Source organism: Hippocampus guttulatus, chromosome 6 (assembly GCF_054856545.1).
Source record: "Hippocampus guttulatus isolate MCC_2025c chromosome 6, RoL_Hgut_1.0, whole genome shotgun sequence".
NCBI lineage: Eukaryota > Metazoa > Chordata > Actinopteri > Syngnathiformes > Syngnathidae > Hippocampus > Hippocampus guttulatus.
The window spans coordinates 19,766,544-19,783,875 of NC_141266.1; the positions used below are offsets into that span (position 1 = coordinate 19,766,544).

At 44.7% G+C, this 17,332-nt stretch overlaps 1 protein-coding gene across 2 annotated transcripts in view; it reads left to right on the forward strand.

Moving 5' to 3' along the window:
• Nucleotides 1–17,332, forward strand: part of atg5 (ATG5 autophagy related 5 homolog (S. cerevisiae)) — a 45,019-nt gene that overhangs the window by 14,544 nt on the left and 13,143 nt on the right. Inside the window, exons 7-8 of one of the 2 annotated variants that reach the window (XM_086112756.1) lie at nt 2,358–2,475; nt 8,474–8,611. In XM_086112756.1, the coding sequence (XP_085968882.1) occupies nt 2,358–2,475; nt 8,474–8,610 (255 nt within the window). In that variant the 3' untranslated portion in view covers nt 8,611. Of the gene's footprint in view, nt 1–2,357; nt 2,476–8,473; nt 10,829–17,332 lie in introns of those variants that run through there. The other variant, XM_086112755.1, reaches the window with a different exon arrangement.

A 17,332-nucleotide genomic window follows, 5' to 3' on the forward strand; every position in this document is an offset into this window, starting at 1 on the left:
ATAACCTGGAAGTAGTTCAACCTCGGATCGTCACCTGAGAAAGTTCTCTTAAATTCCAAGGTCGGCTGTTTCAGACTTGTGCCGCCCTGATAGAAATATACGATGATATGGAATTGCATTTGGGGAAAAGAGTGAAATCTTTGTCGTTGTGTCCGTTGCTTAAAACGGACATATAAAATTGGAGTAAGACACAAACTTCTTTCCAATAGCGGAGCACAAAATTTTATTATTGGTGTTATCGTGAGTCCCATTGCATACTACATATGGCAAATTTAAAGCCATGCATACCGTGCGCCTCCCTATGTGCATATTACAGTGTTTTAAGTCTATTCTATTGTGGTTGCACTTGACTGCGTTGCTTCAGACTGACAGCTATTTCAATTTTTTTCTTCAAAGGGAACATAGGATGGAAAGATTACTTTTTAATCATGTCTCGTGCTGTTTACGAAACGCTTTGTGTCTGGAGTAGCTGACCACTCATCAGATGTGAAATTATACAACCAAGTAAATCATGAAAAAGCCCCTAGATTTGTTTGAAAAGAAAAGAATGTTTCATGTGTTGCCACCAACGTGGAGTGACCGAAGGAAAAATGAAATGCTTGTCCACTGGTCATTCATACATCAGAACAATTGCTTTGTGTTCAATGAAAGGTCCAAATTTCACGCCATCGACATTCTTGCTTGCTTCACTTCTTCGGCTACATGAGAGCGTCAAAATCCTGTCCGGTTCATTTCTTGGTTTCCGTGACAGTGGAAACGTTTGGCTTGTGAAAGGGGAAAAAATTCTGCTGAACTCTTAACCCCTTGGGGTAGAATCAATAAGCGCTACGTGATTGCCATGATTCATTTCACCTTGAGGCCGAGCCAGTGGCGTTCCGATGCTGCCCAGTAAACACGTCTGATGATTTCCAGACTAATGTAGATCTGCATCTCCATCGACTCTCACATCTGCAGCAAAAATGCCGCCGATGCCTCATCTCGTCGCTTCCAATCTGCTCCCTCCTTGGTTTTTCAGCACCCGGGACTTTCCCCGTGTCGCCTTTCATCCTTCCAACTCTTGCAACGTCAAATGTGGGATGAGTCATTTGCACGCATGCCGGAATACTTGGTGGAATCACCTTCTGCGGAACAGGTGTAATCCAGGACGTGGGCGGAGAAAAAAAAGCATTTTTCTCACCTCTTGGTGTTCATGTGAGCTATTAGTTGATGGGCAGATGCTCCCGGAATGAATGGGCTTTAATGCAAAGCAGCTGGCAAGTGACTGAAGCTCAATCAGCAAGCACTTGAAAGCAGAGAGAAAATCGACATCTGTCTTTAGATACAGATATCCATCCATCCATTTTCCGATTCGCTATATCCTCACAACGGTCGCGGGGGTTGCTGGAGGCTATGCCAGCAGTCATCGGGCAGTAGGCGGGGGCCACCCTGAACCGGTTTCCAGCCAATCGCAGGGCACACAGAGACGAACAACCATCCGCGCTCACACTCACACCGAGGGACAATTTAGAGTGTTCAATCAGCCTGCCATGCATGTTTTTGCCATGTGGGAGGAAACCGGAGTACCCGGAGAAAATCCACGCCGGTCCGGGGAGAACATGCAAACTCCACACAGGGAGGCCGGAGCTGGAATTGAACCCGGTACCTCTGCACTGTGAGGTCGACGCGCTAACCACTGGACAACCGGGCTGCCTCGATACAGATAATAGCTTTCAATATTAGATGCATTAGTCAGTCAGATAGTGAGCAATTTGTCAAGCTGTTTTTTGTGGGGTTTTTGCAACCCGAGTTGGTTTAACGTCAAGCTAAACATAAAACAAAAAGAATTATGCAATGAGTATATAAAACAACCACATATGTTTGGCTCATGTAAGTCCATTTTACTTAAAGCTGACAAACGTAAAACACTACAGACGGTCTAACGAATGCCATCCGTGTCCCATCACAATGTTAGAACTCTTTAAGCAATAGCTGTTCGAACACAAAGGACGGCAGCACATATGTATGGAGAGAATCAGAATATTGTTTCTTCTCTCCGAAAACTGCAGCTGACTGAGACTCATGTCTGGCCAACATCTTTGCAAACTGCAACTCGAATTAATGAGCTTGTTATCCTGGCCATGATTGCACTTCTGTTTATTTTTTTATTAAAAGTGGTCACTGTTCACTTAGACTAGCTGCCAAGAATAAAGACACTCGTGTGGGGCAATTTTTTGCAGATAAGAGAAGATTTATATGGTTGTTTATTGTCCAACATGGATTGGCGGGTCTTCCAGATATGGTTTGTGTACAAAAAAAGGGGGGAAAAAAATAATTTTTCTGATTAATATGAACCTTTTCAACTCTTAATTCATTTACAGACGATGAGTGACAGACCCTTCATCCAGAAACTCTTTCGTCCCGTTTCACCTGAAGGAGACGCTCACACCCTTGGCGACCTGCTCAGAGAGATATACCCTGCGGCATTACCCAATCACGGTATGTAACACACACGTGGCCCTGGCATCAATATCCACCCTCAGTGACAAAAAGAGTGGCTAGATTTACCACTAGTTGACCTTCGGAAAAATTTGATCTGATGGGTCTTATCCTGTCTTGTCTTATTTATTAATTGTATTTTTTTCCTCAAATAATAAGTGTCAAGCTTTTTAAAAATCATTGCCCATAGTTTCCTGTGAAACTCCCAACATAAAACAAAAGAGAATCTAATGCTCGATATTTAAGCACCAAGATATTAAACTGAGCCATGTCCTTTCATCTGACAAAGGACCACTCGCTTCATGCTAATATGGAACGTGAAATGTGACGCAGGGGCTAACGGAATTTAGCATATTTTACAATCCTTGTAAATATTCAAGCAACTGTTAATTTATCACAGGCGGCCCGGTAGTCGAGTGGTTAGCGCGTTGACCTCACAGTGCAGAGGAGTGTGGGGTTTGCATGTTCTTCCCATGCCTGCGTGGGTTTTCTCCGGGTACTCCGCTCTCCTCCCACATTCCAAAAACATGCATGGCAGCCTGATTGAACACTCAAAATTGTCCCTAGGTGTGAGTGTGAGCGCGGATGGTTGTTCATCTCTGTGTGCCCTGCGATTGGCTGGCAACCGGTTCAGGGTGTCCCCCGCCTACTGCCCGGAGACAACCGGGATAGGCTCCAGCATGCCCCACGACGCTTATGAGGATAAAGCGGATCACAGGATGGATGGATGGATAATTTATCACCCAAACAGCCGCAACACATAGAGACCCCTCACACATACTGTATGTATATTCTTTCTGCTCTGTGTGAAGAACTATTGGAGCTCACCGTAGTTGGGAACCTTCTCTGACTCTTTCTCTCGCTCTTAATTCCGCTGAATCTCTTCTTGTAGACCGACATTTGAATCGTAAATAAAAGCGTAATGTCCACGTGGAGGCCGGCTGGGCGTATGTGGCCCAAATAAAGATGAGAGGAAGCCGCAGCAGTCTAAACACACAAGGGGACGGGAAGTAGATAAGGCCACAAAGGAGCGTCAGGACAGACGACCCGCAGGAGACTCACCTGCTCGCTGGAGACAGAGCGAGCCCACCTCTGCGCACACAAACAGCCCCTCTGTGTCTGTCTGCCGGCCTGGCTGCCTCATTCACTTTCACTCCTCACCTTCCTGCGCACTTTATTGACTTTGTGTAGGCCTGCTGTAGTTAAAAGTCTTAACTGTGACACTTTCAAGCGGATCCGCCTTCAGAGTGGACGTGAATTATTTTAAACAATTGTTTTGGTACTCTTTAAGAAAAAAAAACATGTTTAAAATTGAGCCACTATATTCGGTGCATAATCTAATTAGATCCAATGCCAAAAATTTTGACTTTGCAAAGATATTGTTCTTTTTAAACTGAGGCTGGTAAAGTACTGGTTGAAGTGTTATTCATTATTATTTTTAATTCGGAATATTTTATCACTTGAGTGTAATTTTCACGAGTATCCATTAGTACTGCGACATACTGTTTCTAATATTTCGGTAGTTTTGCCAAATATGATTTTTAAATGCATTGTTATATCATTGACCACAGCAATATTTTTTGATAAATAAAAAGAACCCCCCCCCCAAAAAAATCTAACAAATAAAAAAGATGACAGAAATGTGAAAATAATTATAATTTTTAGAAATTGAGGCCTATGAAAAGCATGACATAAATCAAAATTATTATTATTGTTGACCACAATAAACAATTTGTGACACCAGAGTTGTATTGGTAATAGTAGTATTACTTGGTAAACCTGAATAAACGACATATTTATATGTAATTACAAAACTAGCAGTTTGTCGTTTGCAGGACTGTAATGTTTGCAGGACTAAATGATGCAATAATCATGAAACCACAGCAGTGTTGGAATCATATAAATAAATATAAATCAGTTCAAATGAAAAATCAACCGCAGAGACAGTGCTCAGATATAACAAGCACAATAAGGAAATAAAATATTTTTCATGAACATTTAATATATACAGATTCAGGGGTAAAATGATTTTCTCCAACTCCATTTTATTTTTTCCTTCCATTTTTTGGACGCATTTTAATATAAATCAATCAATCAAATAATTCTTGTTGAATAATAATTCTTCGACTGACAGAGTGCAAAGTTAAAGAACGAAGATGAATGGGACGTAATCCAGATGTTCATCTCATTTCCTCCTTTTGTGGCTCGGATGTCAAAGATCTTGGTTTCTCCTGATCCAGGAGCTCCTGTTCCTCTTTGAAGGTGTCAGTCAGGTGTAGTCCCTTCCTGAGGTCTAGTCGTCATCCTGCTTTCATGTCTTTGACATCCAGTCTGCGACGCTTCTGATCAAGGTGAAAGTGCTCTTTTGTGGCCCGCTCCTCCTCCTCGTCTGGCAGATAGCGGCGGTGTTTGGATTAGATCCAGCGGGTCGTGTGTTGGCGGCGTCGGTGGGCTTTGCCGCTGCTATTGTTCCGTAGTTCAGACCCCAAACGTGGGGGTCCTGGCCCCCTCTGTGATCTCTCACACATCAAATGGGAGGCAGAACGTGTGTTGTGTCTGTTCTGGGCGTCAGCTTTGACGCGACATGGCTTTCAAATAAAAATCTCAGAGTTTGCTTTCCAATTTAAACGTTGCCCACCACCTTCGATTATAGAAATGTCAAATCACAATGACATTATTCATTATTCCCTTAAATAAAGGATATCTTAACCCCCCACGCTGTTTGGATTTGTTTCATATCTCCTCACACCAAACAAGCGCTATAATCTGCAGGTTCTTTTTTAACCGCATGAACTTGCATCACCATCCATAGATTAAGTATTTAAAAAATAGTATTGTATTAAATAAATAGTATTAAAAACATTTGCAGAGTGAAAAAGGTAGTGCTGTTGATAACCTGTTAAGAAAATACAGTGTTTAGCTCCACTCTGACCTTTTATATTTTTATTTTTTGCGTCCCGACACCACATGCTTAACCTGGTTAGGGATTATTAAAGGGACAAACGAAAACCCCCTTCCGCCCTTGCTTTCAAAAAAAAACATCTCGTCCTCTGTCCCAAAAGTGGGCGTCCATCTGGGATGGACGAACGCAACATTCTGTCCCGGGGACGGATTGCCCGTCTCTGGTGGACGGAGTTATGTACAGAACAAAAGCTTCTGGCTTCTGCTAGAAAGCACCAAAAAATGACAGGAAAAGCCGGCTCGAACAGCTGGACTTTATTTTGTATGTAATTGGTCAATTCTGAACACAGCCACATCCCAGAGGGCGCGCACACGTACGTGTTCGGTGCGATTGCCTTTCACTGGTCTCCATCAACAACTTATGCAAAGCAATCTGAAAATGATTTCACTCATGTTGACTGTTTCTTAACAGGAACTAAATTCGCTCACCTCGATTTTGAAATGAGTTGCTAGGGTGTTCGAAAAAAAAAAAAAAAAGCTCAATATTGCCTCGAAATAGCTCATTTGGCTCGTTCGCAGCCATGTTGTTAGTGGAAGAAATGCAAGTGGGGTGCACTTTGAACCAAGAAAGCGTCTGAGAAAAAAAAATAAACAGCGATACAATTTTTCAACCCCAAAGCCCAAAAGTGTCCAGCGTTTGTGAGAGGGAAGGGGCGCTTCCCAGGAGGCCCTTCCCAGCATGTAACGGGAAAAAGTCTGACTTGTGCGCCAGGTGTGTTGTTGAGCAACTATCCCCACGCATGACACATTTGAGATGGTTCTCGTAAGCCTTTTTCCTCTCAGCTTTAGCGCAACATGCCGGTTTTTGTTGTTTGGAAAGAAGCAGAGGAAAGCCCACATGTCGCCTGAGTGACAGATGCTTCGCCAAGACCCTCCGAATGCACCCTGCGAGTTTATTAAAACATCAGGCCGGACATTGCGTGTGTGCACGTTGTATATCCGTATGAGATTCCACATCTCTCATTCATAGAGTACACCCCACGCACCTGCAGGTGCGTACGTGTGTGCGTGCGTGCGTGTGTGTCTGTCTGTGTGTGTGTGTGAAAAAGTGCATCTGCAGTGGTCTCGAGAGTTAATCATCTGATTTGAGGTTGTGATCCCAGGATCAAGCTCACTGACCCTCCCCGCTAAACTGGAAATATTCACTTCAGCAAAATGGACCCTGTGTCTCAACTAAGGCCCCATGCATACAAGCCCATTTAGTTAAATATATACTGTAAATACAGTATATATTTTTTTTTAAAGGCGTTGTCTGCCGCGCATCGAGTGACGCGGCCAAAACCGATTGAACTGTTGCACGGTTTGACAACCAGTTTTCACGAGCCAGTGGTTTTGCTGCCATTCAAAACTGTCATCGCCAGCGATTGGCGTTGCGGTGTCGCAGGTGAAACAGCCCAAATGCATGTTAGCTTTCTTTTTTTTTTTTTTTTTTTTTCGTCATACAAAAAGCTATGAAACATTGAAAAGTTGGAAATGCGCGTTCAAAAGTTTACAGAAGGCCAAATGAAGTTCATCTGTAAAGGTTTGATGGCAGTTTTGATTCACCCTTAAATTTTATCGAAATATCCCCAAAGTACCATGTCAACTTCCTGTCTGCCACTCTTGACCACACACACACACAAACACACAGCACGGGGGTCACCACGTCATATCAGGAGGGCGTCGTCATCGAGCGCCAACCGCCACTTCACCCGAAACTCGCTCCCTCTCTAAAATTGCCGCTTCGTTTGCCGCTTTCAACCTTATGAAATGGAACACATGTCCCGCTTTCTCTGTGCTCACAACGGTCAATCTGTTTGTCGTCGAGCTTTGTTAGCGGCTCGCTTGCGTGTTGTGCTTGTTGGTGTGAAACTGGAAAGTGTCAAAGTGAAAGTTCAGCACTTGCAGTCCATTTAAAAAAAACTGCCACCGGTCTGAACATGTCCACCAAATCGAGATGTTTCCTCCTCTTCGTTTCTGTGAAGTACAAAGTGAATGTTGACGTGGAAATGATTCCTGTCAACACTGAGCCCAACAGTGTCATAGTCTTGCAAAGCCACTAACTGATACCATTTTGTAAAGAAGTTCCACGCATTAACTTTTTGTCTTTTCTATTTATGAACTCCACTTTAAAGACCAATCCTGCCTGCCTTGCTGCTTCCATTTTTTTTTCTCTTCAAAGACACGTAACATCCTCTTTTCGCACTCTGTCTGAAACCTCTTTGAATTTGTGTCGCTTTCCTCACCTTGGCAACCGTGACAGGGTGGCACTAATGCCAGAGCACCCGGAGATCGAACAAGAATCACCGATACAAGCCCATCCGAGCCAAGTCTGATTCGCGTCCGGAATGCCACATGCATTTTCGCCTGGAGGACGGGCGGCCGGGATGCCAGCGCACTCGAGGCTTGTCGAGAGTCTCGGGACCACCCAGGCGGATGGCCGTAACGTCGGCCCCACTGGAGCTAAAGGAACCAGGCTTGAAGTTGCCGCAGGCCCGCCAAGACAAACGGCCGCAGCTGCTCGCACGCCAAAGAAGCACTGACTGTTATCCAAGCAAGTCCCAAGTCCTAAAACTGGCGACTGAAGTCCCAGGCTAGTCATGTGACTCGAGCCACCCCTTCCCCTCACATTTGGCAGCCTCCCTCGATCCATCCATCCATTTTCTGATCTGCTTAATCCTCACAAGAGTCGCGGGGGTGCTGGAGCCTCTCCCAGCCGTCTACGGGCAGTAGGCGGTGGACACCCTGAACCAGTTGCCAGCCAATCGCAGGGCGCACAGAGACGAACAACCATCCACGCTCATACCCACACCTAGGGACAATTTTGTGTGTTCAATCAGCCTGCCATGCTTGTTTTTGGAATGTGGGAGGACACCAGAGTACCCGGAGAAAACCCACGCAGGCCCGGGTGAACATGCAAACTCCACACAGGGAGGCCGGAGCTGGAATCGAATCCGGCCGGTACTTCTGCACTGTGAGGTTGATGCGCTAACCACTGGCCCACCGGGGCCCCCTGCCTCCCTCTAATAAAACCAAATAACAATTGTGTGTCACGCAGGTGAGGAGAGGCGCTACCAGGTTGTAATCCACGGAATCGAGCCGCTGATGGAAACGCCGCTGCAGTGGCTCAGCGAGCACCTCAGCCACCCGGACAACTTCTTGCACATCTGCGTGGTGCCGGCGCCTTCCGATTGAGGTATGCCTAATCTCACCGTTGCCACGGCGATGGAACTATAATCATGCTTTGAGAGCGTGGGATGAGAGGACTCCATGCGGTTCTCCTCGAACTTTCCCCGATGCGCACCTTCCTCGTTGGATGGCAACCTCGCCTAGGTGACCACATTCCTGCACCTAACCCGTAATTTTCACCCATGTAAGGAAAACCACTTGAGCATTTATGCTGTATCCTTGAGGCGCAGCTTAAGGTCCGTTTTGTTCTCACTAGTCAGACAATTGAGCGCACGAGTACCACAATTAGGGCACGCCAGTCGAACAAATGTGTCTTACAAGTAATGTTTTTGCACGACTGCCTTCCATGATATTTCTGCACACGAGGAGAACAACGTGGGGTTACGAGTCGGGCAACTATCCATTCAGCCGTCCATCCATTTTCTAATCCGCTTATCCTCACGAGGGTCGCGGGCGTGCCGAAGCCTATCCCAGCTGTCTTCGGCCAGTAGGCGGGGCGCACCCTGAACCGGTTGCCAGCCAATCGCAGGCCACACATAGACGAAAAACCATTTGCGCTCAGAATCACATCTCGGGACAATTCAGAATGTTCCTTTTAACCTGCCATGCATGTTTTTTGGAATGTGTGAGGAAACCGGAGTACCCGGTGAAAACCCGCGTAGACACGGGGACACCATGCAAACACCACACAGGTAGGCCGGAGCCAGAATCAAACCCTGCGCCTCTGCACTGTGAGGCCGACGTGCTAACCAGTCGATCACCGTGCCGCCCCACTATGTAAGTGCCCCCCTTTTAGATTCAAACCCAGGACTTCACAGACCCACAATTGTACCCTCTCCACCAGCAGAGACCGTCGGGCAGCTAGTGAGACAAAACTACTAGTGGGTATTTGGGTGCTACTAGTACACACGGGATGCTCTTAGTGTGTGACGCATGCCGACTAGTCAGCCCTAGTCATCTTACTAGTTTACTCGTAACTTCTGATTGCCTATGACTAGGTTAAAAGCTGCACTCATGGCAACATTTTTACCACCCAGACACATCCCACGAATGCGCTGAATTGTCTTACTAGTGAGGGCAAAGACAATACTAATACATGGACCTAGACATTGATGACATGCTCAAATGCCTTTGCATACCCCGGAAACGATTAACAAGCAGGTTTATACGGAGCCCCAGATGTGACACACGGGGCAAAAAAAAATCGGTTTGGCCACAATTTAGCTATTTTGATTTTGTGTGCACAAAATGCTAATTTGTGACAGCAAAATACTAATCTGTGGACCTGAATTTGGGAGGACATGGAAAGTGCGCTTAGTTTCCTTACCCGGGACGTCCAAGTTGTTCGTGGCAATGATGTTTGACCCACAATTTAGTATTTTGTCTGCACGTTATGTCTTTCTCGTGGCCACAAATTAGCATTATCGTTAGCCAAATAGCATACTAGCCTAAGTCTAACATTTTCGCAAAACACCCAATAATACAACAAATTCAAACAAGGAGGCCAGTAGCTACGATTCAACGTTTGCCAATTAACATGACTGAGAACATACACACGCAATACACACTACGCACGCAAACAAGTAAATATACATTTTTTTCCGCGAGCACGGTAGTTTTTATTTTGTTTTGTTCATATTGTGGCAGTAAGTTGAAAAAGACTTGGACAATAATGCCATTGCGCTAACCATCTTGAAACTCGAGAACATTCATATTGATTTAAAACTCATGATGCAAATGATTAAATCAGTGTTGATACGAACTATGCTGGCTCTGTATTATTATTTACCTAATGTCGCAAAACACGGAATGGGTGAAGTTCTCCCAGATGTGTCAATTTACCGATTATTAATGATTGGCATCGGAGATTTTTGAACGAAAAACTTTTTGTGTTTTCTATTTATGTACAAGCTTTGCACTAAATTTTGTCCCACGTTTTTAGCCAAACAACGATGCCACAAAACATTTGAAGTTGAAGTCTACCATTTAATATCTTGTGGGCACAAGTAAGTATTTTGTGCCCACAATTTAACATTTCATGTGCACAACATGTCTAGATCGTAGCCACAACTGTCATTTTTTTTCCTGCCCATGTCATGTCTGAGGCTCCGTTTTTTTTCTACGCCCAGGTGGTTTTTGTGGTTGTTGTTTTTGTGTCCTTCACGTATTCCTGTACTGCGGTCTGCAGTCAAAGGCAACAATAAACAGCTGGTTTGTTTGTGTGGCCGCCTTGTTTACGGGCTGTTCTTGTGGTCGCGTCAATTCTCAGTTTAGCCGCTCTTTTTTGGATGTTCCTTCAATCGATATTCTTTTTTTTTTTTTTGGGTTGTTGTCCGCACACATTTTGCGGCCGACGTCACGTTGCGTCCGCATGAGGCCGAGCCAGATTGGATCGGTTGCTTTTGGTGCGTGTCGCTAATGACTCATGAGCTTCCAAAATCTGCCAGTCTTCTTCAGCGTCTGTCATATTTAGCACACGGGCCATTCCGACAGATCGCTTGCTTGTTGTAACTGCTAACTGTAACTGAAAACGAGTCATTTCGAATCATGTCGCGCACGCTCGTGAAGTGATTTCTGTTCCAACACGCAGGCTTTGAAGCGTCGTCGTCGTCTTTTTCTTGCGCCCCTCCTCCGCCTTCATCTTCCCAGTTTAATTACCCGCTATGCCCCCCAACCTCTACAACTCATTTGCAGCCTCCCAACTACTAATGAGACCACTAAACTGTCCTGTCAGACGAGCCTCTGGCTGTTCCACAACACTCTCATGAATGTGTGTACATAATTACAGACACCAGTTATGGCCCCCTGCAGGCGTTGCGTGTGCGTGTCATTCTATCTCAGTTGCGGGAAGTAACAAAGTACACATACCTCTGTGATTTTTTTTTTTAATATGATTTTTAGGTTATCTGTACTTGACTTGATTTTTCTGTCCACTTTTTGATTCTACTTCCTACTTATGAACACCCACTCAAAATAGGTCGTTTTTCAACTTGTGCGGAAAATGACGATTTAAAGAAAAAAGAAAAGCACCACTATGTCGGAATGAAGCTCCTCAACTCAGTTCAAAATGGCTCATTGGTACCAAGATGACAGCAAATCACTGCTTTTGTCTAAATTAAAGTCCTCAAAACATAACTTTATTTCCACAAAGATGCTCTCAGATGGCAGTGAAGTCTTACTTTCGTGTCAATGAAGCTCCTCAACCGAACACAAATATAGCTCCTTGACACAAGGAGGCTCCTTCATTCACTCCACTCTAGCACCTCGGCACCAAAATGGCAGCTTTGGTATTTTTATTTTATTTATTTATTAACTTTTTAAAACCTGTACTTGTACTCAAGTACAGCACATGAGTACTTTTGCCACCCGGGACTCTTAAACACACTCACACGTAGAAGCTGCTAATTTCTAGCTCATGTGCGTCAAGTGATGTCATCATGTCATCACGTCAGCGTGGCCGTCGCCGAGCACGATAGGACAGCGGCTTTACGGCGTTGAGTCAAGCCGTGTGTTTGTGAATGCGCGCAGTTGTTGGTGGGGGGGATGAAGACTGGTGATGAATGTCTGGTCTCAGCTGACGCACAGTTTTTTACGGGCCTCTCCTCTACCGAGCCGCCGTCTGACATGTCTACCTTACTCGCTTTGCCGATCCACGTGCCGCCTGACGGACTGGAATGGCACGTCCATTTTACAACGCGAGTAGCATTTACCAGGAAAGCGCAGACGTTTGCATCCAAAAACATCCTGACGGGCTGAGCCCCTTTGTCATAAACAAGGGGGGGGGGGGGGGATTTGATGTTATCCCCGTGCTTGGGGGAGGTTTGACGCGGAGTCTTTTGTGGAACTGCCAATGGCGACCAGTCCAAGATGTATGCCGCGTCACTTGCCAAAAGTCAGCTGGTATAGACTCCAGCTCGCCTCCCCTGCCCCCCCCCCCCACACACACAAATTGTCCGTAGGTGCAAATGCAAATATGAATGCTTGCTTATTTATATTTGCCTTGTGATTGATTGGCCACCAGCCAGTGTCTGTGTATTTTTGCCCAATATTAGGGGTTTTCTTTCAGAATTTTCATCTATTTCTCCATCCTTTCTTCTTTTTTTTTTTCATCACATTTGTGTATTTTGTTCATTATTTATTGGGGGGGCATTTGTCTCATTATGGAATTTCAAAATTTCTTTCTTCCATTTTTTACCAAATTGAACATGCTTCAATATGTTATTAATATTTTTTCCTGACATTTTTTTCCCCTCGGTGCGTCCAAAATCTGTTTTTTTTTGTCTGTTAATTTTTTTTTCTTAATGTTTGTGTATTAACCATTTTGGATGGGACTTTTTCATGTTTTTTTTCCTGCTGTGTTTTTGTTTTATTTATTATTGATTTTGTTCAGGGTTTTTTTTTCTTATAATGTGGGGGGGGGGGGTTCCTTATTTTTCTTCTAATGCGTGTGTCTCTTTTTTTTTCTTGATTTTGTTCCAGCATTTATATATATTTTTTTATTTTACAATTTTTGTGAAGCCTGCTTTTTCTTTTTTAAATTCATTTCCAAAGTCCTCTCGCCTCTCCTTCTCAATTAAGAAATCAAGTGCATTCACAGTTGTGAGCCATTAACTCATTCAGTACCAGCCAATTCTGGACCAAGTCTGAACAGACGTTTAAAAACGTCTTTGGGAGTGAATGAGTTAAAAGGAAGTCATCACACACACACACACACACACCCACATCCACACCCACACCCACGCACACAAATAGCGAGTGTGTAGTATGCTAGTGTATTGTGGTACTATTAAGGGTGTAAACACAATAATTAAAGCTGTGTTTAGTGTTTGTGTATAACGTGACAAAGTCAATTATGTGCTGCAGACATTCCTGAAGAGACTTCACCACTTTCCCCCTTTGCAATAAAAGCCGCAACATGCCCCGCAGACACACACACACACACACACACACACACACACACACACACACACACACACACACACATGCAGAGCGTGTTACACAGGAACAAGTGTGAGGACACGTGCAGCCTTCGCGTGAACTGGATGGCTTTGAGCTTTGTGAGATCAAATGCAACTCAGAACACGGGAAAGCGCGCGAGTCATCTGATGAACTGCGTCCACTGGCTCAAGTGTGTGGCCAACGTTTTAGATTCATTTGGTGGTAGATGAAGAGGAGTGAAAAGTGCTACTAAAAAGCCAAAGAAAAAGCAAGCAAAAAGGGAAAATAAAGGATTCACAGGAATTAAGTCTTCGGGCATTGCTGAACTGTCTTCCTGTTGTCACGTTTTTGTTGTGACCTGATTTTAGCCTTGATTTGCTTTACTTTAATGTATTTTCCATCCATCCATTTTCCGAACCGCTTTTTCCTCACAAGGGTCGCAAGGCGTGCTGGATTCTATCCCAGCCGTCTTCGGGCAGCAGGCGGGGGACACCCTGAACCGGTGCAGTTTAGGCAACTGTGCTTAGCTTTGATTTGCATTGTTTTATTTATTTTCCGGTACTTTGTTTCGCTTTACTTTTTTTGTTTGTTTACCTTGCTTAACTGTGCCTTGCTTTGCTTTGCTCTACCTTACTTGAATTTACTTGACGATAATTTTTCATTGAATCGCAACTCTGGGCTACCTTTAATTACAAAATAAAAATAAACAAAGCCGTCTTAAAATGAGAGTAAAAACAGGGTAACGCTGATCAAAATGAAACTCAATCTTGGCATGTACATGCATGTCACACACGCACACACACACGCACGCACACACACACACACACACACACACACACACACACACACACACACACTCTGTCGCGTGTTCATGTCAGAACGAGGAACAAAACAAAGCAAAAATAATCTCCCGTTCCTGGATGAACTCTCATTCCCAGACAGACGCACACGCACGCCCGCTCAAAGCTGTCATTAAGTCTTGTGAAGAGCGAGCCCAAGCAGCCAGTGACAGGGCGAGGAAGATGAGGATGATGATGATAACGGCGAGGGGCGAGACCGGCTTTGATGTCGTTCTTGAAAGCGTCTCACGCCCGAGCACAGGTAGTGTTATTAGTTCGCGCCATCCGGCGCTGTGACGCCGAGGACCTTGGGGTTGGGGGGTCATGCCTGGCACTTCTTGTCAAACAGGAAGTCGATGTCACGCTTGGTCCGTTGGACGATTTGTTGAATTTGGAGTAGGGGGCCGCGCCAGGGTTCCGTTGCCAAATTACAATTTCAAGGCAATTCATTGATGCCAGGTTTAGATATTCCAATATTGTTCCCCTCTCTTGCTTCCATCTTTACGTCTGTTCTTGCTCTCGTTTCTTCTCTCCCTTCTTTCCTCCATGCTTCCTTCGATTCGTACCGTCCTTGCTTCCTTTGTTTTATCCTCCTTTCCCTCCTATCACATTCTTTGCTTCCTTCCTTCCTTCATCAATTCTTTTCTTCATTCTTGTATCCTTCCTTCCTGCCTTTCACATTGTTCCCCCCCCTTCCATTCTTGGTTTCACACTCCTTCCTTTCCTTGCGTCCTTCCTTCCTTTCTTTCAGACCATTCTAGTTCTCAAACTTGGATCCCTGAATCTTCCACTTTTCCTCACTTCACTCTGGCCTCCCTCCCCCTTCTTTCCATCTTTCCTTCCTTCCTTTCATATCAGCTTTGTCTCCTTCCCTCCCATACACCCCTACCCCAAATCCATCTTTCTCTCCTTCCTTCCAGCTTTCCTTCCTCCCTCCTTTCCTTTCCTGTCCTCCCTTCCTTCCATCCATCCTTGTTTCCTTCCTCCCTCAAACAAATCAATCGAAAAAGTCCCAAAGTTTCAAATTCTTTCAATCACGCTGTCACCTGATAACATGATAAGCTGTCCACTGTAGTAACCGCTGTCCCTGAAAGGGTTCAATTGCCCGTGGAATTTGAGTCTGAACGCTCGTCTACTAACGCCTTGACACTCCAGTGGCGACCAGACCCCGCTTCTCTCACCAAAAAGTCAACTGCTTCAGCTCACCTGTGACCCTGTACTTACATGTTGACTTAAAATCTTGTGACTGCGCCCCCCCCCCCATCCCATGCAAGCCAAAGCAAAAGTCAAATCCAGGCTGAAAGGTTAAATCTGATGAAAGGTTACTTGATTTCAAGTACAGTTTCAGCAAGCTTTTACAGGAAATGTGGCCTTCGTTTGCACGTGGTCCGCTGCTTTGTTTACGACTTGTCGCCGTTGCCCCCCCCCGGCCCCCTTGGCCTTCCTGTCGCTGGTTTGTGAAAGGGCGGGGGGAAGGGGGGGGGGGGGGGTCGGTCAATGATGAGGATGATTCAGCCTTCATCCTGACTGCCGGACCTCCGCGACGCCTTCCACCGTATTTACCGTAAAAAAATGCTTGCTGGAGGCGGAGGGGGCGGGAGGGAAACACTTTGGCTTCCGGAAATGTAGTCACACTGGAACGCACAAATGATAGACAGAGTGAAGTGATGTTTATAAATGTGCATGTGGGTGAAAATGCAACCCCCCCCCCCAAAAAAAAATCTACAAACATATTCATTTTGTTTTGTATATCCTCAAACAAACGTAAATACACACCTTATGCTTAATATGTGTTTACATTTTCTTTATTTTATTTTTATACTTTTTTATGCATCTTCCTCAATTATTAACTTTTTTTTGTACATGTTCCCTACTTTAAATTAGCTTTTTAAAAATATATATTTTCCTTATTCAGTTGTTAAATTTTTGTTTTTTTCCTTACTCATTTTTTTGGTCATTTTTCATTTTTTCCTTACATGTTCCTTATATTTATAATATTTTTTCAATGTCTTTAAATTTTTTGGGGGGTAATATTTTAAATCTTTTCAACATTTTTTTTTTTTTGGCACCCTCATGTGCATGAGTGGCATCCACATTTTCGCACTTTCACATCGACTTGTCTGCGGTTTTGGCAGGTTGACGGCGCAAACATAAAATTAATTGCCGGTTCGCATTCTCAGGAGACGCGTCACAAACGGTTCCCGCCAAGGCATGGAATTAAGATGCCGAAGGGAAGCGACAAGTTTCCCTCACACAAATAAGAGGACGGAAGAACTGAAAGATGATGAGTCAAATGTTGGGGGAGGGATGGGGCGAGGGGGGGGGCACTCTCAGGAAACACGAAGGTAGAGCACAGCATCACTTCCTGTTCATTTCATGGCGGCTCATATTGAAGTTCTAATTTCGCTCATGACAATACAGTCATCTCAAAATAGTCATGCGTTCTGTAGCCTGCTTAAGTAAAAGTATTTTGCACCGAAACTAATCTGCCGACTACAATTTATCCTAAACGTGACCGAAGAAAATGAGGTGTTGTTTTAATTTACCCACCTCTGAGTATGAACGCTTGTCCTTGCGACTGGCTAGCAAGCAGTTCAGGATGCAGCCCGCTTCTCTCGCCAGAAGTCAGCTAGTATACATTCCGGCGCATCCACATGTGAAGACGACTCTTTGGCGATTCAACTGAACATCTGTAAGATGAGACGCGGTTGATGAAAGCGCTCGGTCGCAGCAGGCCTTGGGGGTCGGCGTTCCATTTCCTGCCGCTCTCTTGAAGCGGGACCGCCAGAACAACATAAACGTTGACGACTTTCTTCTTCCTGCCTCGTCATAAAAAATAAAAAAAAGGAAATTGTGAAGACGAGCGGCAGCAAATGTGAACAGTCAGCAAAGCAAGCTGCAACTTATTATTCGGACTGGACTATTATTAGCACGACTCTGTCCGCGGCTCA